At 50.6% G+C, this 13,181-nt stretch overlaps 1 protein-coding gene across 1 annotated transcript in view; it reads right to left on the bottom strand.

Annotated features, from left to right (window-relative positions):
- Window positions 1-12,686, bottom strand: part of LOC144143162 (uncharacterized) — a 47,496-nt gene extending 34,810 nt beyond the window's left edge. The window contains exons 1-3 of the mRNA XM_077674963.1: window positions 12,605-12,686; window positions 11,782-12,123; window positions 9,609-9,905 (exon numbers count right to left, since the gene is read on the bottom strand). Of these exons, the coding sequence (XP_077531089.1) occupies window positions 9,609-9,905; window positions 11,782-12,123; window positions 12,605-12,686 (721 nt within the window). The remainder of the gene's footprint in view (window positions 1-9,608; window positions 9,906-11,781; window positions 12,124-12,604) is intronic.
- Window positions 12,687-13,181: the final 495 nt, after the last annotated feature.

The following is a 13,181-nucleotide window of genomic DNA, read 5'->3' as shown; positions in this document are numbered from 1 at the left end:
CCTCGCCTTCAGGTCTTCCAGGAGCCTGCAGCCGTCTCCCTTGTACGTGTTCAATACTTTGGTAAGGTTGCGATTGGTCGCAGTTTTGGTACTCAGCGGGTCGATTAAATGCCTCAAGAGACACCACGCCTTCCGCGCCGAGAGCTTGCCCTGCAGGCCGTCGCAAGTCTTCAGCCAATTTTCCCTGCATAGCTTTGCCGCGTGCTCGGCGATCTGTTTGTTCAAGACCGCAATGCGTTTGGCCAGCTTTCTGTTATGTCTCTGACGCTTCCACCGCCGCGTTAACGAGTGCCGAGCCGCCCACATGTGGGTAAGTCTGGCGTCCACGTACGGTACCTGCGCCGTCGTTGCGATTTCCTGGGTGAATTTCTGGAGGACCTGCTTCTGGTCCCTCGCCCATTCGGTGTAGGTTTGTTTTCTTTCGGCTTGTGCCGGCTCTTCCTCGGCCGCCGCGTCTTGTTCTTGGGTATACTTCCTCATCTTGTCCCAATCCGTGATCCGCGCCGTCCCCAGCACAGCCCGATATCGGGAGCCTCGGATCGTGATGCGGATCACACTGTGGTCAGACCCCAGGTCCGCTTCTTCGCTCCTCCAGGTGACGTCTAGCGTGCCCGATAACCACGACAGGTCTGGCGTAGTGTCCCTCGCGGCACTGTTGCCTCTTCTGGTGGGTACGTCCGGCTCGTTCAGGAGGGCCATCTCGTGATCCTCCATTGCCTTGGCCAACGATTTTCCTCTCTTGGACTGGAACTTATAGCCCCACGTTGTGTGAGGGGCGTTAAAGTCGCCGAGGATCAGGAGTGGCCTCGTCCCCGCCAACCCTTTCGCCTGGCTCACGATGCGGTCAAACTCGTACTGCCGTTGTGACGGACGGCAGTACGCGCTCATGACGAATAGATTGCCCGAGTTGCCAATTTCTCTTGCATGAATTTCGACCAGCGTGTGCTCGCACCCGCCCTGCGCCGTGACGTGTTGTGTTGCCGCCACGTTGCTGCGGACGAGCACCGCCGTTCCGTTCTCCGTGGGGTCTGTGTAAGTGACGTACCCCGGGAGTCGTGGTTTCCCGTTTGTTTCCTGTAGAGCTATTACATCTGGCTTGTTTTCTTGCCCGCCAATGTGTAAAAGTAGTTCCGCTTCTTTGTTGCGAATTCCGCGGCAGTTCCATTGGTAAATTACGGTGGTGTCTTCCCCGGTCTTCTTCCTGTGCTTCTTACTTGGCCTCTGCGTCATCCTCCTCGGATGTCTCGAGTCGACCGCGCCTTTTCGCGATCGCATCTTTGATTTTCTCGGCCCGTTCCTTTTTCAAGGACGCAAAACGGTTTGTGGCTACTTTTATTCCTTCGGCCCGCTCCTTTTTCAGGGACGCGAAACGGTTCCTCACCGACTTTGTGGCTACTTTTAGCGCTAGGCGCTCGTGCTTTACCGAGAGCGTGTGAAGCTGACTCTCGACAGCTCCGAGTCGGGCGTCCATTTTGCCTAGCCTTTCGTTAATTTGGGTTATTGCGGACAAAATGGCCGTAAGCTCTCCTCCTCGTGGGATCGGTGTCGTTGCCGTGGTCGCGGTCTCTGCGGCCGCCGCTTCCTCTGCGCTCGCGGGACCCTCTTCGGCGTCCATCGCCTCTTGATTGCTGGATGCACGTTGCGTGGACCCAGCCGCTCCCGCCGTCCGCCCTAGGGGGGGCGAGGGGGGATCCCTCCGCGCCACCTTGCGCAAGCCTCCGGCGTTGTTTGTCGCCGTGGTGTTGTTTTGGGGTCTTGCATTTACCGAGCTGCCGTTACTCGCCAGCGTTTCAATCTTGCTCATAAGCGCCCGTATTTGGGCATTCTGCTCCTGGATCTGAGCGTTTTGGCGCTCTATGATCCTCTTAAGCTCTGCCACTTCGCTACTGTCCTTTTGCAGACTCGATTGTGAGTTAAGGTGTTGGGAGGCGGGGAGGGGTGGGAATGCGGTGTCGCTGGTTCGAGCGACGAGAGACCTGTTGGTCCAGCCCACCTTTTTCTCGGCGATCCCTCGACGTCCGGTTGACTCGTTCCGGGACTTCGAACTAGCCCGGTAGCTCGAACTGTTCCGTTGTCTCGAACTGGCCCGGGACCCCGAGGCGGCCCTGGATTTCGAACGGGACGTGGTCGGGGATCCGGATCTCCCGCTCGAGCAGGGGTTCACCGTCTCCCAGCGGCGGTTGCCGCCGCCGTTGCCACCCCTGGATCGTGACTTCGATCGGGAGCGACTCTGGCGGTCGTTTTCGCCGCTACTGTTGTTGCTGCTGCGGACCGGCGTTTGCGACCGGCCCCGTTGTTTGGAGGCGCTACGGTGGGGTCCGCCTGCAGGACCTCTTTTCTCTCGGTTCCTTCTCCCAGCGTCTTCTTCTTCCTCCGCTCGGCGCCGTTCCCAGCGCCGCCGGCGGACGACATAGGGCGTCTTGAAGCGGGCTTTGCAGGCCTTGTCCGCGGTCAGGTGTTTGCCTCCGCACAGGCCACACTTCGGGACACATTCGTGGTCTTCGGCGGGGTTGGAGATTCCACACCCTCGGCAGATCTTGTTCGAGGGATCCGGGCACACGTCCATTCTGTGGCCTACTCTTCCGCACGCATAGCATACGTCAATTTGTTTTTTGTGCAACGTGCACTCCGTGAGCAGGTTGCCGTATCTAACGTAATTGGGTACTTTGTGCCCTTCGAAAGCAATGACGACCGATCGGGTCTTACCGATTCGGTTTTCCTGTAGGGCTGTTGGGTTATGCTTGTGCACAACATTGTCCTGAATCTCCTGGGCCGTATCCTCAAGCGGGATGCCCCTTATGACGCCCTTCACCGTGCCGTGAGGGGCCGCTTCGTAGGCACTTACTTCGTGCGCCGTGCCGCGTATGTCGATCCTTTCCACGGCAGCGTATCGGTCGGCGTGCTCTCTCTTGGAGGTGCTCACCACAACGATATTCTGCTGAAGGTTCAGGCACACGACGTCTTCATTTGCTTCATTTGCGGGGATCTGTGCCGCCGCCGCAAGTGTACGACTTAGTTCTACGCGGGTCACATCGCTCACACGGAGCCCGCCTCGTGGGCGCAACACGATCTTCATGTCGCCGCGCGGCAGTGCTGGCATGCGCGCGCCCTTCAACAATTTGCCCTTGTTTATACGTTTCACCCTTGAGTGACGTGTATCGGTGCCGGTAGCGCCACTGCCGAGGTTGTCACTCTGGCTGTTGACTTCAGCCGTTGCCTTGGCGCCATCTTGGCTCACTCGAAGTACGGGCGTTAGGGTTAGCTGGCCCACGCCGTTTTGCCTCACTCTCTCGCCGGCAGTTTTCCAGCCGTGCGGTCTTGTGCACTGTTCCGGCGGAATTTCGACGCCGTTCACCTCTACACGCATAGCGGTAGCCATTTTAGGGCAATGCTCACATGCGTAATCACCGAAGGTTCGGTTTTCCGCTGACGGCTTCGCCGAGGCCTGGGCTAGGCCTACCACTCCCCCGGCCGAGGCCGAAGTCGACGTTAGGCCTAGCGGCGGGGGCTCCTCGTGGGCACAAAAAAGTCCTCTAAATTCGAAAGAAGTGGTTCCCTACCTCGGAATTTGGGTTTCCGGTGGTCCACACAACTTTATACATCCGGTCGATGCACTTTCAAACAGCTGCGGTTCAATTAACCGGCGCAATTTGTGAAAAAGAACGGAGCCGATGTGAACGCAGCGCGATGGCGATCTTCGTCTTCCTCTTCCCGCATCAAGGACACTTGGTTACCTCCGACGAAATCTGAAATCCGCGGCCATAGAAATAAAAAAACTTGCTTATCTAACATTCGTGAGACCAAAACTTGAATACGCGTCATCAATCTGGCATCCATCCCAAGCCTATTTGACCACTAACCTAGAATCCATACAAAATCGTGCAGCTCGCTTTATCACCTCCCAATACTCCTCCGGTACCAGCGTCACAGCTTTAAAACAGTCCATTTCCCTTCCGTCACTTCTATCGCGACGTCATATCGCACGTTTATGCCTCCTTCATGGGGCCTACTATCATCCAAAATGCAGGCATGAATTACTAAAACCATCCCACCGCACGTCAGCGCGCCTAAATCACACCCAGCCAAAAGCACACTTACCCGGTCGAACATCGGCATTCACAAGTTCATTCTTTCCCAATGCAATAACCCTTTGGAATTCGCTACCCGACAATATAGCATCCTGCACTAACCGCGCATCTTTTCGAAAAAAATTGGACGACCATTATCACCACTCCGAACATCAATGTGGATTCATAATATAGACCCTTACTAGTTGTAACCTGCACAATTGCTCTTGCTTGTCTTTTCTTTTTATGTGCTTTTTTTCTTCTTATAACTGAACATGTGTATTTGGCAATTTTGTATTATTTTTCTCTGATCTGCTTTTTTTTTGTTGCTGTTGTTGTTGTTGGTTGTGCTGACTGATGCATGTCAGTCACTATTTCTTTTTTTTTTCTTTTTTTTGTTGTTGTCTTCCCTATATGTATTTGCCCCCCTTATGTAATGCCTTCGGGCCCTTAAGGAACAAATAAATGAAATGAAATGAAATAAAAATATTGTTCAATGAAACTGCAGAGGCTTTCTTAATCTTGACGATGTGTGTGAGATCCTGTTTGCTAATCAGCCAAGTGTAATGTGTGTCCAGGAAACACATGTAAATTCTAATCACACAAATTTCTTGAAAAGTTATGTTGTATTCAGAAAGGACAGGCATGGTTGCACACACCCTTCGGGTGGTGTGGCAATAATCGCCCGGAAATACTTAACATGCTACCCTATCAGTTTGCACACTTTCCTTGAGGCTGTAGCCATCCACACAAAAATAGTTAATAGGTTGATAGCGGTATGCTCCATTTACATTCCTCCCGATTTTGTACTTTCGAGCTCCGACTTCGAGGCGCTGGTTCCCCAGCTGGCCGAACCATACATCCTCACAGGCGACCTTAATGCGCACAATTATCTTTGGGGCTCTTCTCTCACGGATGCCCAAAGTCGCCTGATCGATAAATTCCTAACCTCCTCCATAGCATGCCTTTTCGAAAAAAAACAGCCTACATACCATAACTTAGGATACAATACATACATCTTGACTTGGTTATTGGTTCTGCAATTTTTTTCCATGTCTTGGGGAGGGGGGCGGTGGCCACAGACCCATAGGTAGTGACCACTTCCCCACCTCAATAACATATATAGGTAAAGGCCCAGGCAGTCAGTCTTTCCAGAACAGGTTCAATGAAGCGAGAGCAAATTGGAATACAATTACAGAAACATCTAAAATACACTACACATTCATAATACACCTACACATTGAAAAAGCTACCCAAATTCTCACGGCGCACATTCTCAACGCCGATGAAAAGTTCATTCCCCACGCCTCTGCTGCCCCGCGCAACCAGAGGAAGCAGGGGTGGAATCAGGACTGTAGGCGGGTGCGAGAGGCCCAGAAAAAAGCGCGGGGTATTCTTCATCGGTACCCCACGTCGGGTAAACTCCTGTTGTTCAAAAGGGCAAAGCCGATGGGAAAACGTGCGCGCCGTGAGCCACAAGTGACATAGTTGGCGCTCATTCATGACATCAATAAACTCATACACAGACACACGCAAGGTGTGGACACGAATACGTAAACTCAAAGGACAACAAACCCACAGCCTGCCTCTGGTCAACACAACAGGGTACACACTCGAAGACCAGGCTGAAACACTTGCACAACAATTACAACATGTGTCGAGTTCAGCACACTACACAAACACTTTCATGAAACACAAGCTCTCAGCCGAAAAGAAGCCTTTACATGACAACGACAGATCAACCACTTCCTATAACTCCGAGTTTTCGCTTCATGAGCTGAGGGGTGCTCTGAGCGCTTGTAAACCCTCAGCTCCAGGCACAGACAAGATCACATATACAATAATACAACACTTACACGCAGACACACTTGAAACACTCCTACATATATACAATAAAATATGGCTTTCGGGGAACATTCCACGCTTTTGGAGGGAGGCTATAGTAGTGGCTTTCTTGAAGGAGGGAAAGGACCCCTCGTCCCCCTCAAGTTACCGTCCCATAGCCCTGACCAGCTGCCTGTGCAAGCTCCTCGAGAAGATGATAAACCGCAGGCTCGTGTACTTCCTTGAGTACAATGGTCTTCTCGAGAGCTGCCTAGCAGGCTTCAGGGTGGGGCGATCGACGAACGACCAACTCGTGGCACTTGAATCGTATATCAAGGATGCCGTCGTGCATAAACAGTTCTGTCTTACGGTGTTTTTCGACATCGAGAAGGCCTATCACACCGCTTGGCGTTGCAGCATTCTTAGTGACCTCAAGGCATTGGGTGTCTCGGGTAACATATTAAATACCCTTGTTAATTACTCTCAACCTTTCGGTTGAGAGTCGGTAGTGCACTCTCAAGGGCTCACGTGCAAGAAAACGGCATGTCTCAAGGTGAAGCGTTAAGCTGCACTCTTTTCACAGTCAAGATGAACTCTCTTGGGAAGGCATTGCCACCTACAATTTCTTATTTCATGTATGTAGATGACGTGCAGATAACTTTTAATTCATGTAACATGTCAATCTGCGAATTTCAAGTCCAGCTTGGAGTCAAGAAACTTGCCGGATGGGTGGACAAGAACGGTTTTAAACTGAATCCTGCGAAAAGCTCTTGTGTTGCCTTCTCCAGGAAGCGTGGGGTCTATCCGGACCCAGACATAAGTCTTAATGTCATGTGGCTTCTTGTGAACAAGGAGCACAAGTTTCTGGGTGTTGTGTTTGAACACAAACTCACATTCATTCCTCAAAATCAAGCAACTTAAGCATACATGTTTCAAAACAATGAATACCCTCAAGATCCTCTCACACCAATCGTATGGTGCTGACAAAGAACTCCTGCTGCGCCTGTACACTGCTTTGGTAGGGTCTCGTTTGGACTATGGCAGTGTGGTGTATGGGTCAGCGACTAAAACAGCATTCCGAATGCTTGACCCAGTGCTACACTTGGGGCTTCGCCTTGCGTCGGGTGCATTTCGCACTACTTCTGTAGAGAGCCTCTATGTCGAATGCGACAAATCGTCGTTATATCACTAACGAACATACATGGACCTTTTATACGCGTGTAAAGTTTTATCCTTGACCCGGCATCCTTTTAAACCTGTCATCTGTGATACAACCATGCCCCAACGTCTGTTGAACCGTCCATCTAATGCTCCTCCGTTCTCACACCGAGTGAGCGATGAAGCGTCTAATCTTGGTGTCACCTTTTCAGACACCGGCAAATCATCTCTTTTTCACCTTTTAGCGCCATTGAAGCTTCGCGATATATTTTGTGACTTGTCATTTGTAGCTCTGGATAGAAAACAAGCGCCAAAAACGGCAATTCTGCAGCACTTCTTGTTACTGCGAGAGTAGTACAAGTGTGCAGAATTTTTTTATAGAGCATCAAAAACTGCCCTTACCGTGTCATGTGCCGCGCACGGACCCGATTTTAGGGTCTCTAAGACCCTGAACTCGAAAAGCAGCATTTTTACGCCGCATGAATATGGAGTTTGCTAGTTTTAAATCCCATAGTCCAACATGAAAATCCCAAGTCTATCATTTTCACGGATTCGCTGTGTGTTGTACATGCATTATCATCCAATAAGCTTTGTAGAAACCACGTTCTAAATGTAGTATATAAGGTCATTATGTCAGCGTATGCGTTAAATATCGAGGTGATCGTGTGTTGTGTTTCAGGCCACAATGGGATCACTGGGAATGAGACCGCGGATCAGAGGGCTGCTGCTGCTGCACTTACACATACATTGGACATAACAGCAGTACCCTACACTGACCTCAAGCCTTACATCAGGCAACACCTTCGAAAAAACATGGCAAGCACACTGGAATGAACAGACAGACAACAAAGTACACATAATAAAGCCGATCTTGAGATCATACACAACTGGTTCACACAACAGACGCACAGAAGTTGCCTTCGGAAGGTTAAGGATAGGCCACACACATGCAACACACTCCCACCTGCTCACTGGATAACCAAGATCCATGTGCAGAGTGTGCGGTTAGGGCCATCTGTAATCCATATACTCATACCATGCAAGGCACTAGAACCAACGCGACACAAACACTTTGCACAACTATACAGATAACCCATTCCACTACACTAATCGTACTTTTTAGGGGACGACCCCATAATTACCCACAAGCGTACCTTAATTTTCTTAGCGATGTCAAGTTTTTACAACTCATTGCTTACCATGCATGTTGAAACCTTGGCGCTTTACACCAGTCATCGTAATTGTGTTTCATGTCATTTCACGTATATTTTTAGTTAAATGTTTTTAGTTAGTTTAGTTTAGTTACTGTCACTTCGTCCTTATAAAACAACTTTTCCTTGGCGCTCTTTGCCCTTAGTCGGCCTTGCGCCATAAAACCCCAACCATCATCATCATCGCTTTGACACCTGAGGCCGAAAGACACCTTTTTGAACAGCTTCCAGACATACTGAAGCCGTTACAATTTTTCTGGAGCACTTGATTGACCGAGATCCCTAGAATGATGCGTGTGGGAGTAAAGGAGCCAAGACCAGAGACCCTTGCTATTTATGTAGCTTATGGTGAAAGAGTGGTGAAAGAGTATAAGGTGCTCATTGAATGACAAGTACAGACATAGGTACCCACACATATGTGTTTCATGCGCTGCTACCAGTAAGCTCCTGGCAGCCGGCGTAGAAACTTAGCTGCGAGAAAAAACACTCGCCGTCGCCATCAACTACGTCCTCGGCATTTTATTTCGCCACAATTAATATTTGCTTGCAAGCATGCGCTTCCACGCGCTCGTCTTTACGACCACGCGTATGTCACGTCACCAGGGACCTATTCCCGACTTTCATTGTTTACCTTCGCTTTGTTGCACAGCGGCCACACAGAATGAGAATCTGTACAGAAATTTGGTCAATAAATACTACTAAGCGCTACCTCTAGATACCCTAATTTGGAGAAATATTTCACATAATTAACTTTACCGAAACCCTTCAATAGATCCTGAACATGGCCTCAGCGATCTGGAATTTTAGAAACCTTGTGCGCCTAAAAACCAAACTGAATAGAGGTGGACATGCCCTTCCAAAGCCCATGCTTAGCCGGTCATTATAATTTTTTTCTACACAAAGGTGTTTCTTTAAAGAAAGAGGCAATGTGCTGTAACATATTTTAGCATGTACGTGTAATGGAAATTCGGCGGTAACTAATGTTGCGTAATCTGTGTCTTTTCTGAAATACCCGAAATATAAGTGCCATTTCTACATCACCCGGAAGATAACACGAAAGTAGGAGTAGGTAAAACATACTCTCTAGAAATTGCGGAAATATTTGCATAGTGTCGCAAAAAGGCACTTGGAAGGCCTTCTAGTAATGCAGGGCTATGTAACCAAATTTAAAATATCTTACAAAGATTTTCTCGAGAACTGTTTACTGGTCCACCATTTTTTGGTAATTTCGTTTTGCTTAGTGATCTTGCCAGGTTATCTCACAAGTGAAAAAAGAGGTGTTTGGAATAAAAAGGACGTAACTAGGAAGCAAAGGAAAATCCAAAGGATGCAATCGTGTATGTCTCACCAGCGATGCTTGTCCTTAGCGTAAAGTCTTTCCGAGTTGCAACCTCTTCGTTGTTGTGCACGTTAGCAAATGTCACGCTTCCGTCATACGTGGTTCCCGGCTGGAGTCCCTTCAGCGGAACAGAGAATGAGCGCCCACCACGTTGTTCGCAGCTGAAACTATGCCTGTCTCCCTGTGAACCTTGGATTTCTCCGTAGCACTTGATCAGGCCATGGTTTGTTTCTTCCGGCGCAAACACCACAATCAGCGCTGTTTCAGGGCCGGTACCAGCAGCCTCAACGACGAAATCACCAGGCGCTGGGAAGAAGACATCAGAAAAGAAACTGATCAATTGTTTCTTGATATTCATGTAGATTTGAGTTCTTTGTCACCAAAAATTTAAGATTTTATCCGACAGTGCTTTATAAATAGGATTGAAACTACTGGATGATGCTGCCGAGCAAAACGATGGCAAACAAAACTGACCCTCAGTTCATGGTTATCAAACACTATGTGAATGGGTATTTGTGGCCTCTAAATGGTAGTCTACAATTGACTGACTTGCAGATGCCATTTAGCCACCTTTTTAGGTTGTCTAAATTAATCGCTGTTGGTGCTCTTGAAGCCGGCATCTTCCGTGGCCGCCAAACGCGTTGCTAGAAAAAACCTTCGTTGACGTCTGACGGACAAATGTGTCAACTATGTACGGTAATGCGGAAAAAAGTATGTTGTAACCCTGTCTGAGTACTATTGCCTAAAGACAGAGAAACAGCAACTAGAAACTGGGGGGCCTTCTAACAACTTTAGTGAAAAGGGTGCACGCTCTTTTAAATTTTGCAAAATATTCAGTGGGCAAAGTTCGAGTGCCGTATTTCCTGGATCCCTTTCTAGAGGCACTAAGGGTATTCCGTACCTAGTAAGGAGGGCGTCGTAGCCAAGCAGCACATTTTAAGTGCGAATGCACTTCTTAAGCGACCCTGAATCACGCGTCCACCGCCGTCCGTCCGTCCGCACCACATACCCACTTAGGGCGATTGGCCAAGAAGAGTTCCTAATTTCTTTAGCACATACCCACTCAGGGCGATTGGCCAAGAAGAATTCTTTCGCATCGAGACCGTTCCGGATCAAGTCGATTTGGACGACCCGATGCAGCTGGCCATCGCCCTCAACGCCGTGTCCAAGACCATCTCCTTAAACAAGGAGGGCCACCGCGGGGCGAGGCGAATCGAGCTACAGACCTGCGAGGGCGCGCAACGACCGCACGCGCTCGTGGTGAGCGACGACGGCGAGCGAACCGGCGACCTGGACGAGGCCGCCGTCGCCGACAGGTTGGTCGACCAGTCCCACAGCCTCCACGTCGCTCCGGGCGAGAACCGCGTCCCCATCGCGCTCTTCATGGACGTGTACGCCGAGGAGCTCGCTTTCCCCACCATCTACCTGGGCGTCCCCCGCGCGATCACCGGCTCGCGCCCCACGCCGTTCGTCAAGGCGAGCAGCGAGATACGACTAACGGGGTGTGTGAATCCCCACTTGATCACGCGGGGGTGTTAAATGCAACTAACGGGCGAATGCCAACACAGTTCAACATAACTCCCCCTCATATCATCACCCGTGCATTTGCACTTCCCCATGCTCCCCTTCGGGGAAATGCGGGTGTTTTTCGTTCGGGTGAGTGGAATAAGGGACGGCAAATCATTGCATCACTGTTTATTACACTGCGCTTGAAAATTCTACGACAGTAACAACGCTGATGTCGTGCAGGCCCTCTAAATGCCTGGCTCTCCGGAAGAATGCCAAAAACGTCATTAATGTGTTGTAGACATAAAAAACATTCGCAGAATGCGTCGGCAATTTAGGAAGTACGTCGACTGCACCTTTGAGGGATATAGATAAGGAGTCATACATCAACATATGTTCAACCCTTGCACTCTGTGGGGCTTATTGACCTGCGAAGCGGAATAGGGGTGTTTTATTTATCACGATTTATCACGTGGGTATATAACAAGTTTGTGAAACGTGTTGCGCAATTATGCGTCACTGTATGCTCCCCTTAGTGCCAAACATGCAAAGACAAGGACATGTATTGCTTGGGCTTATATAATGGGTATTCAAACACTGTCAGCGCGGTTTCGCAAAACCCCTATCAAGGGATGTGTCGCATGCTCGGCCCGACGTTGGCAACCAAGCTACGCACTGTGGCCTCCCGAGGCTGCGACCTGCGGCTCCACTGGCTGCCGGGCCACAGTGGCATCCGGGGCAACGAAGACGCCGACGCCCGCGCCAGGGAGGCCCACCAGGAGGGCACCCCAGTCTCCCAAGACGTCACCGCGTTCGAAGAGGCCCGCACTGCCCTGGCCCGCATGGTGCAGACGATGCACCCCGACCCTCGGGTCGTGAGCGGCCCGGCGCCCAAACCGTTGCCCGCACGCATCAGCAGGGACGCCCGCTGCCTGCTTCTCCGCATGCGGCTCAACTGCTGCAATGTGGCGGAGCGTCTGCACCGACAAGGGCGCAAGGACTCCCCTACACGTGCGGACTGTTCCGAACTGCACACGCTCGAGCCCCTACTCTGATTCTGCCCCCACCACGCGGGCCCGAGAGCAGAACTCCACCGAGCGCTCCAGCGTCGAGGCCTTCCCAGCGCCGACATGGAGGACCTTCTGTTCCCGAAGGGACCTGCGGCAACCCAACGGGAAGTCTTCACTTATCTGCTTCATTTGCTGGAGACGACCGGCCTTACGCAGCGGCTGTAGCCTGGAGTGCAGTGATTGACTGGTGTGCCCGGACTGACAGCGTTCTGTTCTAGGACTGACAGCTCTCTTTATACCTTTCTCTCTCTCTCTCTCTCTCTCTCTCTCTCTCTCTCTCTCTCTCTCTCTCTTTCTAGTTTATCCTATCACTCCCCCTCTACTTCCCTTCCCCTGCACTGGGTTGTATGCAGGTGAGCTCCCTGCCGAGTTCAAAATATCCCTAGTGAATTTCCTTTTATTTTCCCGTCGCAAACCACAACCACTCACCGCCGTTGGTACCTGCGTTCGTGTAGGGGGCGTACTCTTCCGCAGCTTTGATGCCATGGCTGTGGCCGGTCGCGGCAGCCATTTCCCATGGGTCTCCTGCGCTGGAGTTTTGGCGACATGCAGCGCCCCTAGCGGCCGACGCCTCTGGGTAGTACAAAAGCAGATGACCCTCGCCGCCCGCCATGTGTTTTCAATTACAAGCCAGAGTGAAAGTTGGTTGTGGCGCTTTGTGGCGTGTTTAAATGACTGCATACTGTATGAAATAGCCCTTAAAGTAGTTGCAGAGGCTAAACAAAATAATATCCGCTAAAAGAAGCCGATTTATCGGCTTTCTTTTGAGCGAGCTGTCGCGGTGGTCGCGGCGTGGGACAGTATCGCCAGGTGGGGTGGTTTAACTGCTTGAGGACAGTCAGTTTTTAGGGGCGAAGCTCCTTAGGGCGTGGGTCTGTCCATCCTCGACGTATGTATGTAGCCACCTCTAGTTTAGTTCTTGGATTGTTTACTAGATGGCGTGGCTACCTCTAGTTTAGTTCTTGGATTGTTTACTAGATGGCGGTACTTGTATATGATGAAAAGA

The sequence above is a fragment of the Haemaphysalis longicornis genome, unplaced genomic scaffold (genome assembly GCF_048455015.1).
Source record: "Haemaphysalis longicornis isolate Haplotype H1 unplaced genomic scaffold, Haemaphysalis longicornis Haplotype H1 scaffold_6, whole genome shotgun sequence".
Taxonomy (NCBI): Eukaryota; Metazoa; Arthropoda; class Arachnida; order Ixodida; family Ixodidae; genus Haemaphysalis; species Haemaphysalis longicornis.
Note: the sequence above shows the minus strand (reverse complement) of the source record. Positions and strands in the feature narration are given on the sequence as shown.